At 39.0% G+C, this 17,968-nt stretch overlaps 1 protein-coding gene across 1 annotated transcript; it reads left to right on the top strand.

Moving 5' to 3' along the window:
• Positions 1–5,919: 5,919 nt before the first annotated feature.
• Positions 5,920–17,571, top strand: LOC584374 (forkhead transcription factor N1/4). The gene is made up of 5 exons (XM_784234.5): positions 5,920–7,260; positions 10,384–10,426; positions 11,934–12,132; positions 12,764–13,017; positions 13,410–17,571. The coding sequence occupies exons 1-5, from the start codon at positions 6,335–6,337 to the stop codon at positions 13,638–13,640; spliced, it is 1,653 nt and encodes a 550-aa protein (XP_789327.2). The 5' UTR covers positions 5,920–6,334; the 3' UTR covers positions 13,641–17,571.
• Positions 17,572–17,968: the final 397 nt, after the last annotated feature.

The raw sequence follows: 17,968 nt of genomic DNA, 5'->3' as shown, positions 1-17,968 counted from the left end.
ATTTGAATATAATAGTAAACCCGTCTATTATTCATGTCTCATCATGGTCGTAGAGATAGTATCAAGGAGTGTTAAGAGCTGGGGTCCCAACTGGCAACACTTTATTTCAAGCAGATTTATGGTGTGCTGTTACCTTTGATATCCAAGGTTCGATGCCGCCAACATCATTTGAAAGCTTGAGTAGTGATTTTTCAAGTTCAAGTTCAAGTTCATTTTATTTCCATTTCTCGTAAAAAATACATTTAACAATACATTATACATAATTATAAGCAAATATAAATATAAATAATACAAAGAATATGAAGGAGCCAGCAGGGGCCATTGGCCTTTCAAAGGCTGGGCTCCAATGTCCTCGGATAATAATACAAAGTTCACAAAGAAATGTCGTTAATATTTCACTTTTTATTTGGACTAACCGTAAAGGGAAAAATCGAACAGATGATAAAATATGAATACAACAGGCTAACTTATATTGTGTCCAATAATTTGATTACATTGTATATTAAATAGCAGTTTTAGATTGTGAGAAAAAAATCAATTTTAAAATCCTAAAACCTGCAATGCACTTTTCCGATTACTTCCTGCACAAGAAAATAAAAAGTGAATTTGTTCAAGTACAGTTCAAGTAGGCCTACATAGTTTTTTTATGATATTATTATGTCAGATTAGTGCTTACACATGCCCAGTCGAGTAATTTTGATTAATATTTCAGGAAATTCTGCTCGATTTCCTAATTTTCCTTTCCCTTGCCTCCTGTAAATAAGCACTGTGTACTGCTCGTATAATATTATCAGTGGTGCTCCCGGTAAATTTCTAATATTTCAAATAGCGCCTAAGGCCATTCCATCATGATAGCTGCGACCATGAAATTCTCATATATGCAGTTCTGATATGTAAATTCCAAACGGGAATAGCAAATCGGTCGATTGTAGTCAAAAACATTGTTTTGAAGCTAAAGAAATATCAGTCTTGCAAGGGCGCTATACAACATAAAGAGTTTGTTATTTAGGCTACAGTTTCATAATGTCGATCCTAACGTAATACCTATTGTTCAAGGGGGGATGAATGAATAGATCATCCCCCCCCCCCCGAACAATGGGTATCAGTTACAGATAGACACCCATGCCCATACCAAAACTTTGTATACCTTATAACATTTAAAAGATAAATCAGGAAGATGGTGTCAGTTTAGCCGATTTCTTATCTAAATAAATTGCTTTGACAATCGTGTAGTACTAGTGGGCTTAACTGGCCCCGGCTTATTATTGTCGGCCTCAGCCCTTACCTAGCCCCTCATCCCCAGGGACGTAGCCAGAGTTTGATGTTTGGGGGAGATGGGGGGGGGGGGGCACATACATGTAATCGATCGACGTCCTGGGAGCGGCCCCCCCCCCCCCCCGTGGATACGTGCCTGCTCATCCCCGCTGCCCCTATCTCCCAAGCCGTGCCACTCCCCCCCCCCCCTTTTTCCTTCGCAAAGAATCAAAATCCTTAGTACTGTTTTTTCAACAACAGTCCTTTAAGCGTAGCCTACCACATCAGAATAAACTCCCTGTAAATTAAAACAAAACATTTTGCCTTATTGTAATCAAATTTTTCACCCCTATGACATGAAGGCGAGTATAAGATATACTCGCCTTTATGACAAAGATGTGCCCTCTCTATACCCCCTGCCCCTCCCCCTCCCCGCCGCCTCCTCCTCCTCCTCGTCATCGCCCACTCTACCCCAATTAGCAATCAGGCCAATCCTATAGTGACTGCGTGCAATTGTTTATTTTACACACACCCCGGGAGAAACTCTCCGAAGCATGTGAAGATGAAACCTACACATTTTGACCAATATTTTCTGGGTGTAAACAAAAATTTCGCGCCATTTCTTGCCGTCAATGAACGTAGTACGTACACGTGTTGGAGGCGTGGTTCGTCTGCCCAGCTGATTTCTATAGTAAACCATGCACGCGCGCGGCCGCTGTCGTTCCATTCATTCACAAACAATCACAACACTCGACCCACAACACGGCGGTGCACACCGTACCGTCATAACAAATCAATACCGTGGGCGGATCTAGTCTACAAGAAAGACATTTTAGGGAAGGTATCGGCCTAAATAACGAGTCGAAGTTCAACTTCGATAACTCGTGTGAAACTAGGGTTATAATTAAGACTTATACTAAATGCATTTTATATGGGGTAGTTTCTATCCGAAGTATGTAACAAGCGCTCAGAAACGGTCTCCTTGTCGTGTCTGGGGATATAAAAAGGGAAATTTATGGGATAGAAATATATAAATCAATCGATAAATAGTGAAGCAATGACGTCACAAACTGATAAGCAAATTGGGAATTTTTGTAGTGATTATCTTAGTTTTTTTTATAAGTTTGTCATAAGTTTTAGAAAAAAAATCAAAACTTCCTTATTAATTATCCGACTTTAGTCAAATTTGTTTTGCTCTGTTGCTCTTGTTTTTGTTAGAGTGGACTTGTCCTGTAACAATAGAAGACAAATACGACATTACGAAAATGATTGCAAAGTCATCTCATTGTTACATTTTAATACATCCACATACAAAAGCAATTTAATATTATGATAATGGTAACATTCTTGGCCGTATCCCGAAAACTACCCCCAAGGACAATTAATCCCCCGGAAATTACCCCCGCCCCCCCCCCCCTCCCCCTCCGAGGACAACCCCCGGGGGTTAACTCGTAGAACAAGTACCCCCGTGGACAATTACTACCCACCCCTTAACATTTCCCAATATGACCCCCCCCCCCCCCCAAAAAAAAAAAAAAAAAAAAAAAAAACACCTCTGAATGTTACCTCCTATGGATTATTATTACCCCCTGTTCATAAAACGGGACGTCCATCCTGTTAAAAAGTTGGTTTTGATAAAAGCAGAAATTTTACCCGAGGGTAATTGTCAACGGGGGTTATTGTCCTAAAGGGTAACTTTCAGGGGGTAATAATTGTCCTCGGGGGGGGGGGGGTCGTCCCCGGAGGAGAGGGCAATTTTACGGGGTGGGGGGGGGGGTAATTATTGTCCCGCTGGTAATTGGCCGGGGTGATTGTCCTGGGGGTAAGTGTCCTAGAAACATTTTTAGCCATTGTTAAGATAGAGTCGATTACTGTTATGATGGGTTTTGATATAATCACCCAGGACTGCTTGATTGGCTAATGGGCATGATGAGGGAGGGGTGGGGGGGGGGGGGGCGGTCTCCTGCATTTATTAGTGCATAGGCCTATAGCTTACCTCCTATTATTATTTCATTAAAAAAAACAATAAGATCAATAGGAAACTTACGTCTAATCATAGCAAAAATAAAACAGAAATAATAGATTCGACTCCTTGGAAGAGTTTTGATTTTCTTCCTCATCTTCATCGGTTTTCTTCCGCACGGTATAGACGTCATGATAGTGAAAACAATGAAGACAATGATGATGATGACCATCACCTGATCCATTTTCATTTTCATCATCATCTCCTTTTCTTCTCCTTCTACAAACTGATTATCCTTCTGGCTTGTTCTGACTTTTCTCTCCCTCCTCTCTCTCCAGACTCTCCTCCTTTTTTTTAACATCCATTTTTCTTCTTCTTCTCCTTCTCTTCCTCAGTTGTTTTCCCTTCTAAGTTCTTTTATTCTAATTCTTCTTCTCCCCTCTCTCCTCCTCCCTTTTCTACTTCCCTTTTCTTCTTCTTATCTTACTCTTCCTCTGTTTCCCTTCCGTTGATTCTACTTCTTTTACTTCCCTCTCTCCTTCTCCTCTTCCTTCTACTTCCCCCTTTTCCAATAAAGTGCCAGCCCTTTTGGCCTGAAGAAAGGGAGGGGGGGGGGGGGCTGGAAGAAAAAGAGTAAGGCTGATTAGCCCCCGAAACAAAAACAAAACAAAAAACATATAAAATAAAATTTGTAGTATTAAAATGCAAGTATACCGTATATTTGTTATTCAGCAGGATATTATGATCATTAAAAACATTATATTCCACCCACCCCCCCCCCCCCAAAAAAAAAAAAAATAAATAAATAAATAAATAAATTTAAAAAAAAAAATCAATAAATAAAAATAAAAAAATAAATAAATAAAAAAAAAAAAAAAAAAATCAGTATTTTTGACTGGAAAATTGAGCCAATTTCCACCTTTTTAGATTATTACATGCTAGGTGCTATGCTGCACGATAGTAATGTTGAAGTTCAAGAAGGGAAAGGGAAGTTTTTTTAATACATCTCATATATTAAAGTTACCAAATGGAAACATTATGAAGGGATCGGTGCCCCAGCTAGGGGCGGATCCAGCCGGCGACAGGGGAGGGGGCCAAATTCGTGAGAAAATATTAAGTAGCGAAACAGCCGGCCGATAATTCGTTCAGTGGGGGGGGGGGGGGGGGGGGGGGGGGCTCGAAAATTTGAAAAATCGCACCCCCCCCCCTCTTGAGCGCCAGGGGGGTGGGCCATCTCCCCAAAAGGTAAAAATAACGTGTTTTTACACCTTTTTTCCGAGGGGGGGGGGGATCCGCCACTGCGGCGCTCCCCCCCCCCCCCCCCCCCCCACTCCCCACCCTGATTAATGTGTAGCGCTGGGTTGGGATTCGAACTTATAAAACGACGGTCAACTAAAATAATGAACCACTATACATCGACACCTCCAAGCCTACGGTGATACAAGAATCGTTTTACGCCTATACAGTCACGGTTGTACCGTGAAATGTGGGGGTGACCCAAACTGGGGATAAAACAGTTTTTACTCAACCTTGCCGAAGATCACACGGAAATGATTAGGCACACACACAAGTTTGGTCCACACTTTTCAGATGGGGACATTTGGAGAGCATTATATGATTTCCTTAATTTTCAGGAGAAATTAATAAAATTCGATTTGACAAACAAAGCATTAGAAAGCTAAATAAAACCCATATTTGACACCATTTTTGATAGGACTATCACAAATTCACAATGTGACAATCCAGTTTACAAAGACTTTATTTAGACATGTGGCCGCATTGCCCGCATATAAACATGCAGTTCCGTAAATCGTTTATGGCAGATGACTTCTAAATATAGCGATTTCTAGCCTTTTCTAATCAAACAACCAAAACTTCTCGGAAAACTAAAAACCTAATCTGACCGCTGGAGTTGTTCTGCAGTACTAAGAGTCAAGACGTATTTCCTACTCGAAAAGGAGACTAGAAACTACGAGAACCTTGGAGTACTACGCGGTGTTTTCATTCGATCAGCTGATAAACCCAGTCAATGGAACTAGTAAACTTCTACACGTGAAGTTTACACAAAATAGCAGTTTCTACTGGGCCTATAGCCTGCTCACACCTAAAGCTATAGACACACACACAGCACTGCGGTATTACAACGTCTGCACATTAGGTCTATGCAGGGAGTTGGGATTGTGCAGCTACCACTTTATACGTGATAAACACACAAACATGATAGTACATACACTATACTCATACACACACGCACAACACATTACACTGTATACCACAAATATTCAAATGACCACACCCAGATAAAGACGAACAAAGGGATAGAGTCTACGTCTCTTCAACGTACAAAGAGGAGACATTTCCCTCCAGACCCTTTTCCCCCGATTACAAAATTGATTGAACGCAGTCTGGTTGTTACACACAGATATTGTATTCAAGATGTTACATTTGAGATATGTGAGAATATGTACGTAGTCTTGTCTTGAAATTTGTAAGAAATCGAGTGTCAGTATACTCTGAAAATGGCAAATATCCCAAATTCACCTGCTACGTGAATTTATCTGCATGCATAATGGCTTGCTTTGACGACGACTATCAACGACCAATCAGCGAGCGCCATTTATACGGCGGGTCATGTGGGGCGCAGGCGACCAATCCGCGTGAGGTTATTTAAATTCCCATCCGTCTTTGTTCAATGCATGCACAGTTAACGGGATTTTTTTACTATGAATTTATACAGGGGCCTCTCTTCGTGAATATGTGGACGTTGATATGACATCAAATTCTGGCTCATTGCATGGATATTACTATTATTTGGACCTCACCAATTATATATCTACGTGAAAAACAAATTTTTCCTTGGATTAGTTAGAAATTTAGAGCTGGTGAAAGTCTAGATTTTTTGGGCGAAGCTGTTTTCTACAGGTGAATTTCCGCCTGCCGTGTGGGACTGTAGTGTAACGGACAATACGCACGTAACGTATTGTCGTTGTGGAGTTGTTATTGTATGAATTTCTAAATAGGTCGGACTACACGAGCGAACTGTGCAGTCGTGTGCGTACTCGCCGTCAACAACTCTCTTGTTTTTCATGTAACTGATAAATATTTAATATTTTCATCATGGATTTCTACGGAGGTGGTTCGGTAACTGATTTATCAGTCAATGATGTGTTTGCGAATGAAGTTCAGAGTGAAGTGAACGAGATTTTGAGGTCTGATGCTGCCCGATTTTCGCCGCAGTCCTCGATGGATCTCTCATCTTTGCAGACGACAGGCTTGGATTTAGACTCCACGGCCGAATTCACCTTGCTCCCGAATTATTTTCAGGAGCAAGCCGTTCAAACCACAGCCTCGGATGCAAATCCTACTTCGGTTTTGACCACAACAGCTAACACAGTGGATTTGAGTCAAATTACTGGTATGGATGGGGTCGAAAACAGCATTCATAGTCTGCTTGTTGATCCCCAAACGGGCATGCCAGTTACGACCACCGCACTGCAGCTAGACCCCAACTCGGCCCAGGCCAGTCTGCAGATGATTGTCAACAGTCTCCCCGAGCTGCAGGCGCAGATTGCTGCCTCTGCCTCTTCAAGCGAAACTCTTGGACTCAGCAACATAGGCAATATCATCACACAGTCTCCTATCCTTTCCCTGAATACCCAACAGCAGCAATCTCCGCTCATTCTCTCAACGGGAAATGGAAATCAGAACGTGACTTTTCAAAACGGTACCCTGCAGGCCATGGATCTCTCGCAGATCAACCTCTCAAACTTTAACGAGCTTGCCGCGCAGACACTCATCTCGCAACTCCAGCAGCAGCAGCTCCACTTAGCCAATGGAAACATGCAAAATGGTTCAGTTTCGGACTTGAATTCAGCTCTCAAAATACAGCAGCAGAAGGGGAACGTCCACCCAGCAAGTCCAAAGGCAAAGGTTGACAAAGTCTATCCAAAGCCGGCCTACTCGTACAGTTGTCTGATTACGATGTCGTTGAAGAACAGTCAGAACGGCTGTTTGCCTGTCAGTGAGATCTATCAGTTTATGTGGTGAGTATTAGAGTAATTTTGTTTTCGTCTTTTTGTTTTTTTTTGTCACGTTTTTGTTTTCCATCTTGTTTTTCTTTTTTGTTTTGTTTTGATTCAGGATAATTTTCTTCATATTTCGTCATTCGTGATGCTTGTGTTGTAAATGATTACCGGTAGCACAGTTTAATGTCATAAGATGACCGGCACAGACACAGGTATTTATGAAATGTCAAATAGTCTACCTGGTATAAAAAAATTGCTAGAGGTCTAGATCTAGGTTCTAGTGGAAATTGTTTTATAAAGTCATAAAGAGGAACTTTATAGTCTGACATGTATGTTTTGGAATCCGGGCTAACTCGGCCTAAGGACAACTCGGCCCAGCTGCAAAAACGGTCAGTTTTTGTCATTTTACCCCAACCCTTGCCCTAAACCTAACCCTCAACCTGCAAAAACTGACTGTTTTTGCAGCTGGACCAAGTTGTCTTTGAGCCAAGTTAGCCCGACTCCGGTCACATGATTGACGAGGGAAGGGGTGGTGTACATCATACATGCACAAAACCCTCTAAATTTCTCAAACCACAAAGATATTTATGGTTTTCTTTGAAGGTGTCACTGCGACACCCTCTAATACTGTAATACTACTAATAGTACATTCTTCCAACCAATTTTTGAATTTTCCCAACTGTTTTTCCTTGAAAATTAGACATAAAAAAAATAAAACGGGTTTAAAAAAATATTTTAACACTAGTAGTAGACCTAAATTAAATCCTTGGAATGGAACATGTAGGTACAGGTGTAGAGCCAATTCATTGCTTTGGGACAATTTACATTCACCAAAAATGTAATTAAGTGTAATAAGTTATAATTAATGATATGATATAGGTCTAGTTGGGAGAATTAAGGAATCAATCGAATCATTTTTTTTCTCCAATTGTCATTAATTATGCTGTTTTCACCCAAACTGTCAAATTATCTTTAGTTGTACACGTACATTTACAGCTGTAGCATTGAAGTCACTACCTTAGCATAATTTTCTCTCATCTAAACAATGTTTCCAAGTCCCTTTAAAAACAGGAAGTTCAACTTTTGTCATTTTTAGTTGTATCTTTGTGATAATGAAGATGAAACTTTCTTTTGTTGAGTATACAATAATTTTACAATGGATAGTGAAATGTAATGATTTCTCCTTGGTATTGGTATGTGAAATTTGCTAACAACACCACAAATACAAATTTGTAGTTGCAAAATGACAGGAAGGGACAATCACCTGTTTTCTCTGATGTAATATTTGTTTAGTTGCTTTTTACAGTCACACCTCACAAGTAACTGGTTGTAAAATTGAAAGAACATTTAGGTCCCTGAACTTTTCATGTACTTGTAGGCCTGCTTTTGTCTAGGTGCTAATTGGTTTATAAAAAAACCCTCAGTTTTAAACACTTGACACCAGAGAAAAGGAGCTGACAGAGATTTTCTAGAGCTAGCAGAAGTACTTTGTCTTCACCCATCTTTGTCATCTATCCCACATTTCCACCTGTCAGCCCATGGGCTTTGTCCCCATTCATAGCAGACATTTAAACCAGATTACATAACACCACAATGGAGTGGTTGAGTACACTGCCCCCTGCATTGTCATGCGCAGTGCAGACCTTCAGGAATCAATGACTAACTTGAAGCAGTCAATGGAGACTATTTGGTGGGTTTACCTAGAAAGGCAGAGCCTTGGTAAATATATAGTCTTGAAAAATTAGAGTATTAGACCCTTCATCTAAATGAAATTAATGAATTCATGTACTCTCCCAGGCCAGGGTCCTAGGCTTACTGTACTTATGAATGAGTTGTAAGGGACTGTAGCCTACATTTGGAGTACATACTTGCAGTTTAATACATGTATGTGTACATGTACTGTACTGTACATGCATGCTCATTGCTCAATAGTTGAACACCATTGATGCAACCCCAGGCCTACACATAACTTCTTGTTCCAGATTATTTGAATGGTAGCTAATTGTTATATACAGAGACTTATGTACTTTAATTTGTCATTTTATCTGAATTAAATAATTGTATCAATATTTAGATCTCTTGCATTCAAAATATTTCTCTTCAGTAATCTCAAGCCATGTAAAGTTTGTTTTAAATTTAAATATGCATTGTGATTCATGAATTACATGTAGCCAAGTCGAAAGTGTTAAAAGTGTACAGTAGGGGGCAGGATTTATAGGTGAGGTCACTCATATGGGGTCTGATGTTAAAGACTACATCATTGTTATTGGGCTGTCCTGGCTGTCCAGTGAGTAAGCATGATGTACAGTTGTAGCCCAGGCCACACTTACTACACCCACACACCCTTACAGTTACACACAGTGTGTGCATCAAAACAATAGTAGTTTGCATTGGGTGAGAGCCAAGGGGGTGTGGTCTAGTGACTGGTTATTATTCATAGCTTCTCAAGACTCACCATGTGGCTACTACTGTACAGTCTTGAACCAAGTGGAAAAGTTCTTGTTTTCCTGTCATTTGTAAGCATGACTGCAAGTGCACAGATTGAAGAAAAGCAATGATTTTATATTGAAAATACAAGTAAATTTAATAGTTGTCTATATAATCCTGGCAATTATTTTACAATGTGCATAAATATATTATAAGCAAGTTTTCCAGATTTAAAGTAAGACATGCATGTCCACATTGCTTTTGTTTACTAATTTCACTACAAAATTGTGTTTACCGGTAATTCTTGTACAATGTAGTATGTTATACCACTGTACACCGGTATAGACGCCTTTGCTCTTTTTACATTTTGATTTAACAAAATGTTTTCATGGTAAGACCTTTTTAGTTCTGTTGAATGTTACCTAAACTTCTGAGTGAGAGGTACAAAAGACTCAGCTCAGCTAAAAACGATACAGTGTAGTTGTTTTTACTCACGCTCAGTAGCCGCAGTTACATGTAGCCTACATGTACAATGTAACTACCTTTTTTCAGACATGTGTGTAACTGTAAACACATCTGCACTGCAACTGAAGAAGAAAAAGAGTTGCTATGGGTATGAGTAGAATCACTACCGGTATCTGCTCCTGTTTGTATCCCCCCTTTACCTATTGAAAACAATCTAAACTTTCTTTTAACGTTTTATCTTGTTTACAGTGAGAACTTCCCTTACTTCAAGACAGCACCAGATGGATGGAAGGTAAGGCACATTCTTTCATATCATTTTACTAAAAACATTTCTTAATTTGCTATAAGAAATCTCCTTGGATCTTGTGTACCGGTACATACTGTACATGCACATGTACAGGTTATGAAGAAGGCTGAAGTGTGTCTTGAAACTCTTCATGAACTACCAGTAATAGTAATTATGACAGTTTGTTGATAATTTGTTTATAAATTGCCCCTCCCTCCCACAGACCTACACCCAGCAACACACATGCCTCATGGCTCACATGCTGTAGTTACTCCTATAAATGTACTGTATGGTGACGTGACTCCCAACTGAATGTATTGTATCACTGTATCCCCTCATTCAATAACTGTACATGTTGTACATTGGGCATGTATGATGTAGACTCGTAGACTGTAGAGAATTGATTGTTGTCTTGGCAACGTCTTATCGGTTTGAGTGAGTGAGTGCACGTGAACTTCGTTCACCTGCACAGTGTATATAGAATGTTTCCATGATGTTATTCTCAAGTTAATTGGCAAACAAGGTCATGACATTAGCCATATTAGTGTCAATAAACTTGACTGTTAAATTCAGACTTTGGACTGTTGATCGAGGGAAGTGGGCTATAAATTAACTATTAATGCTAGAAAAGTATAGAGGGTACTTCGCTTTTTTCAAATTCAATTTTTAGGTTCATTCCATGTTCCATCTCTAAGTATACAGTGTATGTACAACAATCAAAAATACTGTTAAGGAACAGGTGCATGTACATTGTAGGTTATTTTTAGCAGTCCCTCCAATTAGTCTGCAAAGGAATTCCCCCTCATTGTAAAAGTGCACTCACCCGTCATGTGTTGACAGTTGTTGACTTTTTGTCCTCTTCCATTCAGCCAATAGGGTGGCTGGAATGAGCAGGTGTTTTCTCAGCAATGCTTGTACTGTAGGTGTTAATGTGTAGAATGTGAATTTGATTATCAGAAGTTACCTGGGAGATACAATATGGGGTTGATGGCTGACCAATGGGGTGTTTTACAAAGACTTAGATCTACTTAATTAAACTATGGAAGGCCATTCATGCCACTGGTTGCTCTCACCATTGGTCTCTCAAAGGACTTTACAGAACTCTATAAAGCAGGGCTCCCACTTAGCCAAGTTGGGGCCTCGAGTTGTGGCAAGCTGGCGCGAGCTTATGGCAAGCCGTTTTATCATTAAAACATATTTCTTGATATCAAGAATTCAATTCTTGATAGCACGAAATTGAATTCTTGATATCAAGAATTACCATGCTTTACAACGTAAAATTATTCTTGATACCAAGAATTGATAAAAACGGCTCGCATAAGCTCGTGCCAGCTTGCCACAGCTCGAGGCTCCAACTCGGCTAAGTGGGAGTCCTGCATGAGACACAGTCTGTAGCAAAACAAATGCTTTTCTAAGATACATGTACTGTACATAGCATCATAAGTTCTGTGGTTACAGATGTTCCTAAGTGTTATTCATCTTTGCTATCACTCTCTTCATTCCCCCCACACAGAACTCTGTAAGACACAACCTGTCGCTAAACAAATGCTTTGCTAAGATAGAGAAGCCTCAGGTGAACAATGGTAACGGTTCGGCCAGGAAGGGATGCCTATGGGCGATGAACCCAGAGAAGCAGGCCAAGATGGAGGAGGAGGTGTATAAATGGACTCAGAAAGATCCCTCGGGCATCAAGAGGAGCATGGCCAAACCAGGTGAGATCATGATGAGTAGACAAAGTGATCATACGAAATTACGATTCGTCAAGTAGAAATAATAATAATAATATTCCGCTTTTATATAGCGCTTAATACAGCTACTGTACATCTACGATGTCTCTAAGCGCTTTACAGATATTACTCCGGTCATTGGATTCAATACGTCCCTCCCTGCACACACTGTGTGCACAATCTCCACTCCCTTGGGAGTATTCCAGCCAGGCGTTACTTGGCGCTCAAAACTGTTTGACCAACAACGACAGTCACATTCTACCGGGTACCCAAATCACACCCTTTGTCATATGAAAATTCAATTGAATCGACCATCTTCGTAATGTAATCAAATTTAATACAGAAATCTTTGTTAGGTGCCTACATGTAGTTAAGTTGTTACAGTGTACTAAGATAATATGCTGTTAATTATTTCATTCACCTGTTGTGAATAATTGAGTTTCAATAGTCAGAATGTGAGTCGATCAGTCGATTGCTTACAACCTCACAACACAAAATGTAATCATTACATTATGAAAATTGCCTACTAAAAAGGTATATTAATTAGTATTCCAGTTTAGTTGTTCATTATGAATTTTATTTTTAACAAGTTGCCATCAAAATATGAATTTTCCAGAGGAATTCTCAAGAATCGAAGCCCTGTCCAGGATCTCAACCCCCAAATCGTCGCCGAGGGAATCCACGCCTCCCGTAGCAAAGGTCCCGCCCCCACTCCAGAGCATCATCTCCACGGCAACCACAACGACAGTCACACCCTCGGAAACCAAGCACGAGGTCTCGCATAACGTCTTTGCCGAGCAGTTTTTCAACCCTAGTCTTAATCTTCTAGACCCAACGTTAACTCAACTCGATGGTGATCTAGGCTTGCAGGTATTAAAGACACCTTTATATCTCTATGAATTGTTTGTATGGAATCATTCAAACTTTCTTATTCTTTATCTGCTTTCTCTCAAACTTTTCCTTGTCTTCTCTGATTCCTTGAGTTGCAAAGAACATGAAGTATTTTTTAATGGACATTCCGTGTGTGTGTGTGTGTATTGTGGTTTTACAGACGTGTATCAATCAGATATGATTATTTACGTCTGGGGACGGACCTTTAAACGTCACCATCCAAAAGACGTGACTCAGTTTCGAACCCGTGTCCTCGCTAGTTTGGACATCCCCCTTCAGAGCCTTTAGTTTATAAAGTGGGCTGTGGTCCTATCCTAGACAGTTTAGATTACCACTCCCTTCAACTCATAAATCCCTCTTTTCTTCCCTAGGATAACTTACTGGACACCTTCAACGACATCAGCAGTTTAGATGTGCCTATGACGACATCGCCCTTCACAGCCTTCAGTTTCAGTGGCTCCATCCTCGACAGTTCACCCTTAAAGGACACGACCCACACCGTCTCCTCAGCCTATCTCCTCGACTCGCCCCAGTCCCACTCCGCCTCCGCACTACAATTCTGCAGCCCCACGAGGGCGCCGCAGGTCACTGCTTTCATGTGACAATCAAAGAGACCCAAAGTCGAAGACAGTGAAGTTTCCAAGAGTTTTATATGAGAGATTTTTTTTTGTATTAAGACAGAGAAGTATACTAGTACACACTTTACATATCCTTTGAAACCTTTACAGGTTAATGCAGTTCTGATACTTTTATAGGAAGGGGATGTTTGAAAAGATTAAACTTGCCACTCTTTTATTCTTTTGACATCATAGGGTTGTATGTTATGGTTTTTGTAGGAGCCTGCAGGAATTTCTAAATTTTTGGGTGCAGGTCAAGATGTGAAGTGAGTACCATAAGTCACACACCAAACATGCCAGCTCCCTGAAACCATGTTGATTATTTCACGACACAAGACAGGAGGCTTGATGGCCCAGTTGTAGAGCAGTGGTCTCGTAAACGGGGCGTCCCTGGGTTCAAAACCAAGTCAATGCGCCAGTGCCCTTTGGGTAAGGCATCAATCCTCATTACAGAGTCCCTCTTAGAGGACTTAAAGTCGTTGGTCCCCTGGTTGCTTACGTACAAGCATAACATACACATGCTTTCTTAGCGGTCAGGTAAAACTTTGGCGCTGTGACCTGAGTTTTGGCAAGGTGTGTGCTGGAATGAGGTCAGATACTGTAGGTATCATTATCTGGTCACCACTTAGAATCAAGACTACAAATTCAAATTTAGATTTTTTTTTTCTTCAGAAACTATAAATTGAGAATATCCTTGCTTTTGTAACGATTCAAATTTAGTACTTCACGCAAGGTTTCCTTTGTACATATAGATTTGTTTTTTATATTATCATACTCTAGAAGAAATTTGTACAGAATTAACATGTTTGTTTTTTATATTTGACTACGACAAATCTCACTTAGCCAGAGCCGTTTGTCACCGATTTTGGAACTCAAAATTTGAGATGAAAAAAAAAAAAAGCTTGTATTTCTTGTTTGTTTATCAATTATGCTGTTCAATCCTGTCGTGGCATGTATGCAATTTGCTCTATAATTATGGCTCATCAATAATATCTGTTTTTGTTTTTTGTTGATGTAATGATTTGTTTTGCAGTTTTCCCCTTTCTTTTATAAAAGGTAAGGTTACAATGTAGTTACCAACATCCTTTCATTAATGTATTTTCAATCGCGCTGTCTTGCGGTGATGGCTTACATAGGGCGATTTTCGCTTCCTGTATCCAAGCATCATCACGAGCATGTTATCAGTCAGTGATGCATTGTGGTACATGGCTGTCGACACATCGGGACATTTTGAGCAGCAGATGGCAGTATACATAAACCTAATGTAGAGTGTTAGTAGAATACCCTGCCTTTAGAACCATTACCCTTAGTGGGCTTTTCCTGTGTATATCAGTCAAATTCTTCTGTATTTCATTGTTTTCAAAACTTTTCTGGTCTTCTCCCTATCCCCTCCCCTAAATCATCCTTTACTATAGTTAACAACTTAATTATTCATACCCCTAGAAAATTTGAGGTATTTTTTTTGTTTTTGCAACTCAAGAATGACAGGTGGACTGGTCGAATACGGCCTTTGTTGAATACTTTTAGGTGTTAGCTATTATTTTAATATGTCACATTCTCAAGGATTTTTGTTCACATACTTGAAAAATCATAAAACTTGGTAAGGGTATAAATAATTTAGTTAACTGTGGTACGAGGATCTATTGTGCAGTTTGAATGCCTTATGTTCATGCGTGTGTTTCAGCTGACAAAATGGTGGCAATAATATATGATGTACATTGATGTATTAACTCAGAAACCAGTATTTCTCAATGTATGTAGTGGTCGATGCAAGTCAATTACTCGTTCGTTAGTACTTCAGAGTTTACAGTTGATGCTAGAGTAGGTCCGATTAGCTGCTTAGTGAACCTCTGCTGGTCATAGTTGTGCTGCTTCATTACGATTGGTTCCCCCCTGGTTAGCAATGGCTTAATTTAGAACTAGCGGATGACATCATCTCCCTAATTTGCATACAGTCTACGTGAAACATATCACTATATTTTGTTGAAACTTATAGCGTTTTGTTTGTTCAATTTTTCTCTATTTATTCAATTTAATTTGCGATTGGGTCAGACTTTTCCTTTAACTCTGTTTGAAAGAAATTCATACATCCAATGTCGGATGGGGGAGGTTGCTCAAAGATAATTCTTGGTTTGTTTGGTGTCTTTTTGACATCAACCAGAAATTTGTGAACCTATCAGAAATTTTGCTGTTCAGATATTTTTGCTGCTAGATCATTGAATTACAAGACTGAATATTTGCAGTTCAAAATATGTTCATGTCACAAATTTGGCATTAAAAATTTGCGAGAGTTGTATGTGACAGTTCAAGGTTTTTGGTTTCACAAATAATCAATTTCGATTCAAATTGAGAAAGTGCCTTTAGGAACTCAGGTGAGAAATCATTCTTTTTTTAATATTTTTTTTTACAAGTTTAAGAAGAAAAATAATCACTACAATCATTATTCTCCACTTCAGCATCATGCAAAACTTGCATGATAGACTTCTATTCATTGAATTTGATTCATTTCCTGTGCATTTCAATTGATTAAAAAAAAAAATCATAAAGAAGAAGGCCTATTTGCCAAAACAGAAATCATGCCATTGTCATAACTAGGCTTGCAATGTTGAGACTAATATTGAACAAGATAGCATCTACTACGAAAAATCAACTGAAAAAAGATGCTTTAAATTACATCGTGCACGTAATCCAAACAAGATTTCTATGGGACATACAATAGGGTATTGTATAATTATGCCCTTGAGTTAGTATTTTGAAAATAGTCGCGATCGCGGTATTTGTACTCTTAGGTGGTGTAAAATCGATTTGGATAGGAATACTTGAAGTAACTGCTGGGGGTGTTTCACAAAGATCCAAAGGTGAACTTATCTCTAAGTTTGACTTAACAATTATGGAAAGCCCTTAGCATCTTTAAAAATATTTTGTAAAAGTTATTTTAAAAGGCATGAGATGTTGATTCAGATCATTCATGTTCTTGTTTTGGAATTTATAAAAAAAAAAAGTCTAAAATACTTGATTTTTCGCTTTTGAATATACGGTATTTGATTTTAAGACTAACGAATGACTCTCCATAATTTTCAAGTCCAACGTAGAGTTAAGCTTGATTTAGGATCTTTGTGAAACATCCCATGGTCTTTTTTTACCAGTTCAAATATGCACTTATGATGGATAATACAGGGACAATTTGACGAGGCACCACAAAACCACCAACGAAATGCAGGACCTGATTTTTAGTTCTTCATTTCAATCTCAATAAAGGTGTTTTTTGTTCAGGTTGATAACATTTCCTGAAAGAATCTAATTATTTCTATTTAATTTCAAAATGTGAAAGGAAACATCCTCCAAATGGGACTTTGGTAGTAGACCGATTTTCGTTCTGATCGTTGTACATGTAGTAGTTTTGATTTAAATAAAACAGTCTACTGGTGTCATTTTGAAATCCAATAACTTGAAAACAGAGGGAGCTATTACATTGATACCTAGACAACATATAGAACTGGATGTGGTGGTTATGTGGTGGTTATGTGGTGCCGGGACACAAAGAATATACAAAGTGCCTCTAGCAAGACGTATTGGTATTTCATGTTCAATGCTGAAATGAAAAGAATGCAGTATTATGGATGTTTACATGTAGGTAATCAGGAAGCAATAACTTGAATTAGACCAGGACCCAAACCTGGGCCTTGTTGCACAGGTCTAGAAGTGATCTGTAAGGGTTATCTTTTATGTTAGTTAAATGGTATTGTCAAAACAAGTCAAAATGAGGACAAGACGTTAGTTAATGTCTGCGCGAAGCTGACCGCTTTCTGTTCAAGTTAACAGACCGCTGTGCAAGTAACAGTGGTAAATGTGTTCTGTGCAATTTCTTTTGTTTATAGGACAATTAACCTTCTTTTCCCATACATAGAACTTAGATTAAAAAATGAAACGAAATAGAAAATATAAAATTTACAAGGAAATAATGTTTCTTATTGTTATTGATTCAGATATATCATGATTTTTTGCAGTTCATGAATGTTCTTGCTGTGAAAACGGCGGACACAAACGTTTAACTGGTATCATTTTACATTTCTTTTTCTACAGTTACTGTATATCTCGCTTGGCTTTTTGTTTGAAAAATTACGCTTTGTCTATTTTGGTTGATAATGAATTTGAGTGAAATTATGGCTCGACTTACTTGAATAATTCAGTGAATTTGTATACATTAATGAATTTAGCTACTTGAATCAGTGTCATGAAACGTCTCAATTAGTCCATTCCTTTTCCCTGCACAAAAACATGATATACGTTATTTAAACAGTATGATTTTGTTG

This window comes from Strongylocentrotus purpuratus, unplaced genomic scaffold (assembly GCF_000002235.5).
Source record: "Strongylocentrotus purpuratus isolate Spur 01 unplaced genomic scaffold, Spur_5.0 spur5_scaffold_20, whole genome shotgun sequence".
Classification (NCBI taxonomy): Eukaryota; Metazoa; Echinodermata; class Echinoidea; order Camarodonta; family Strongylocentrotidae; genus Strongylocentrotus; species Strongylocentrotus purpuratus.
This window is presented reverse-complemented; position numbering and strand designations above follow the sequence as displayed.

What these genes read in the sequence shown, in the direction of transcription:
- LOC584374 (XM_784234.5), top strand. Translation starts at nt 6,335, where the DNA reads ATGGATTTCTACGGAGGTGGTTCGGTAACTGATTTATCAGTCAATGAT. An exon ending in CAGCACCAGATGGATGGAAG is followed by an intron (nt 10,427 to 11,933) that starts GTAAGGCACATT and finishes CCCCCCACACAG; the next exon opens with AACTCTGTAAGACACAACCT. An exon ending in ATGGTGATCTAGGCTTGCAG is followed by an intron (nt 13,018 to 13,409) that starts GTATTAAAGACA and finishes TTTCTTCCCTAG; the next exon opens with GATAACTTACTGGACACCTT.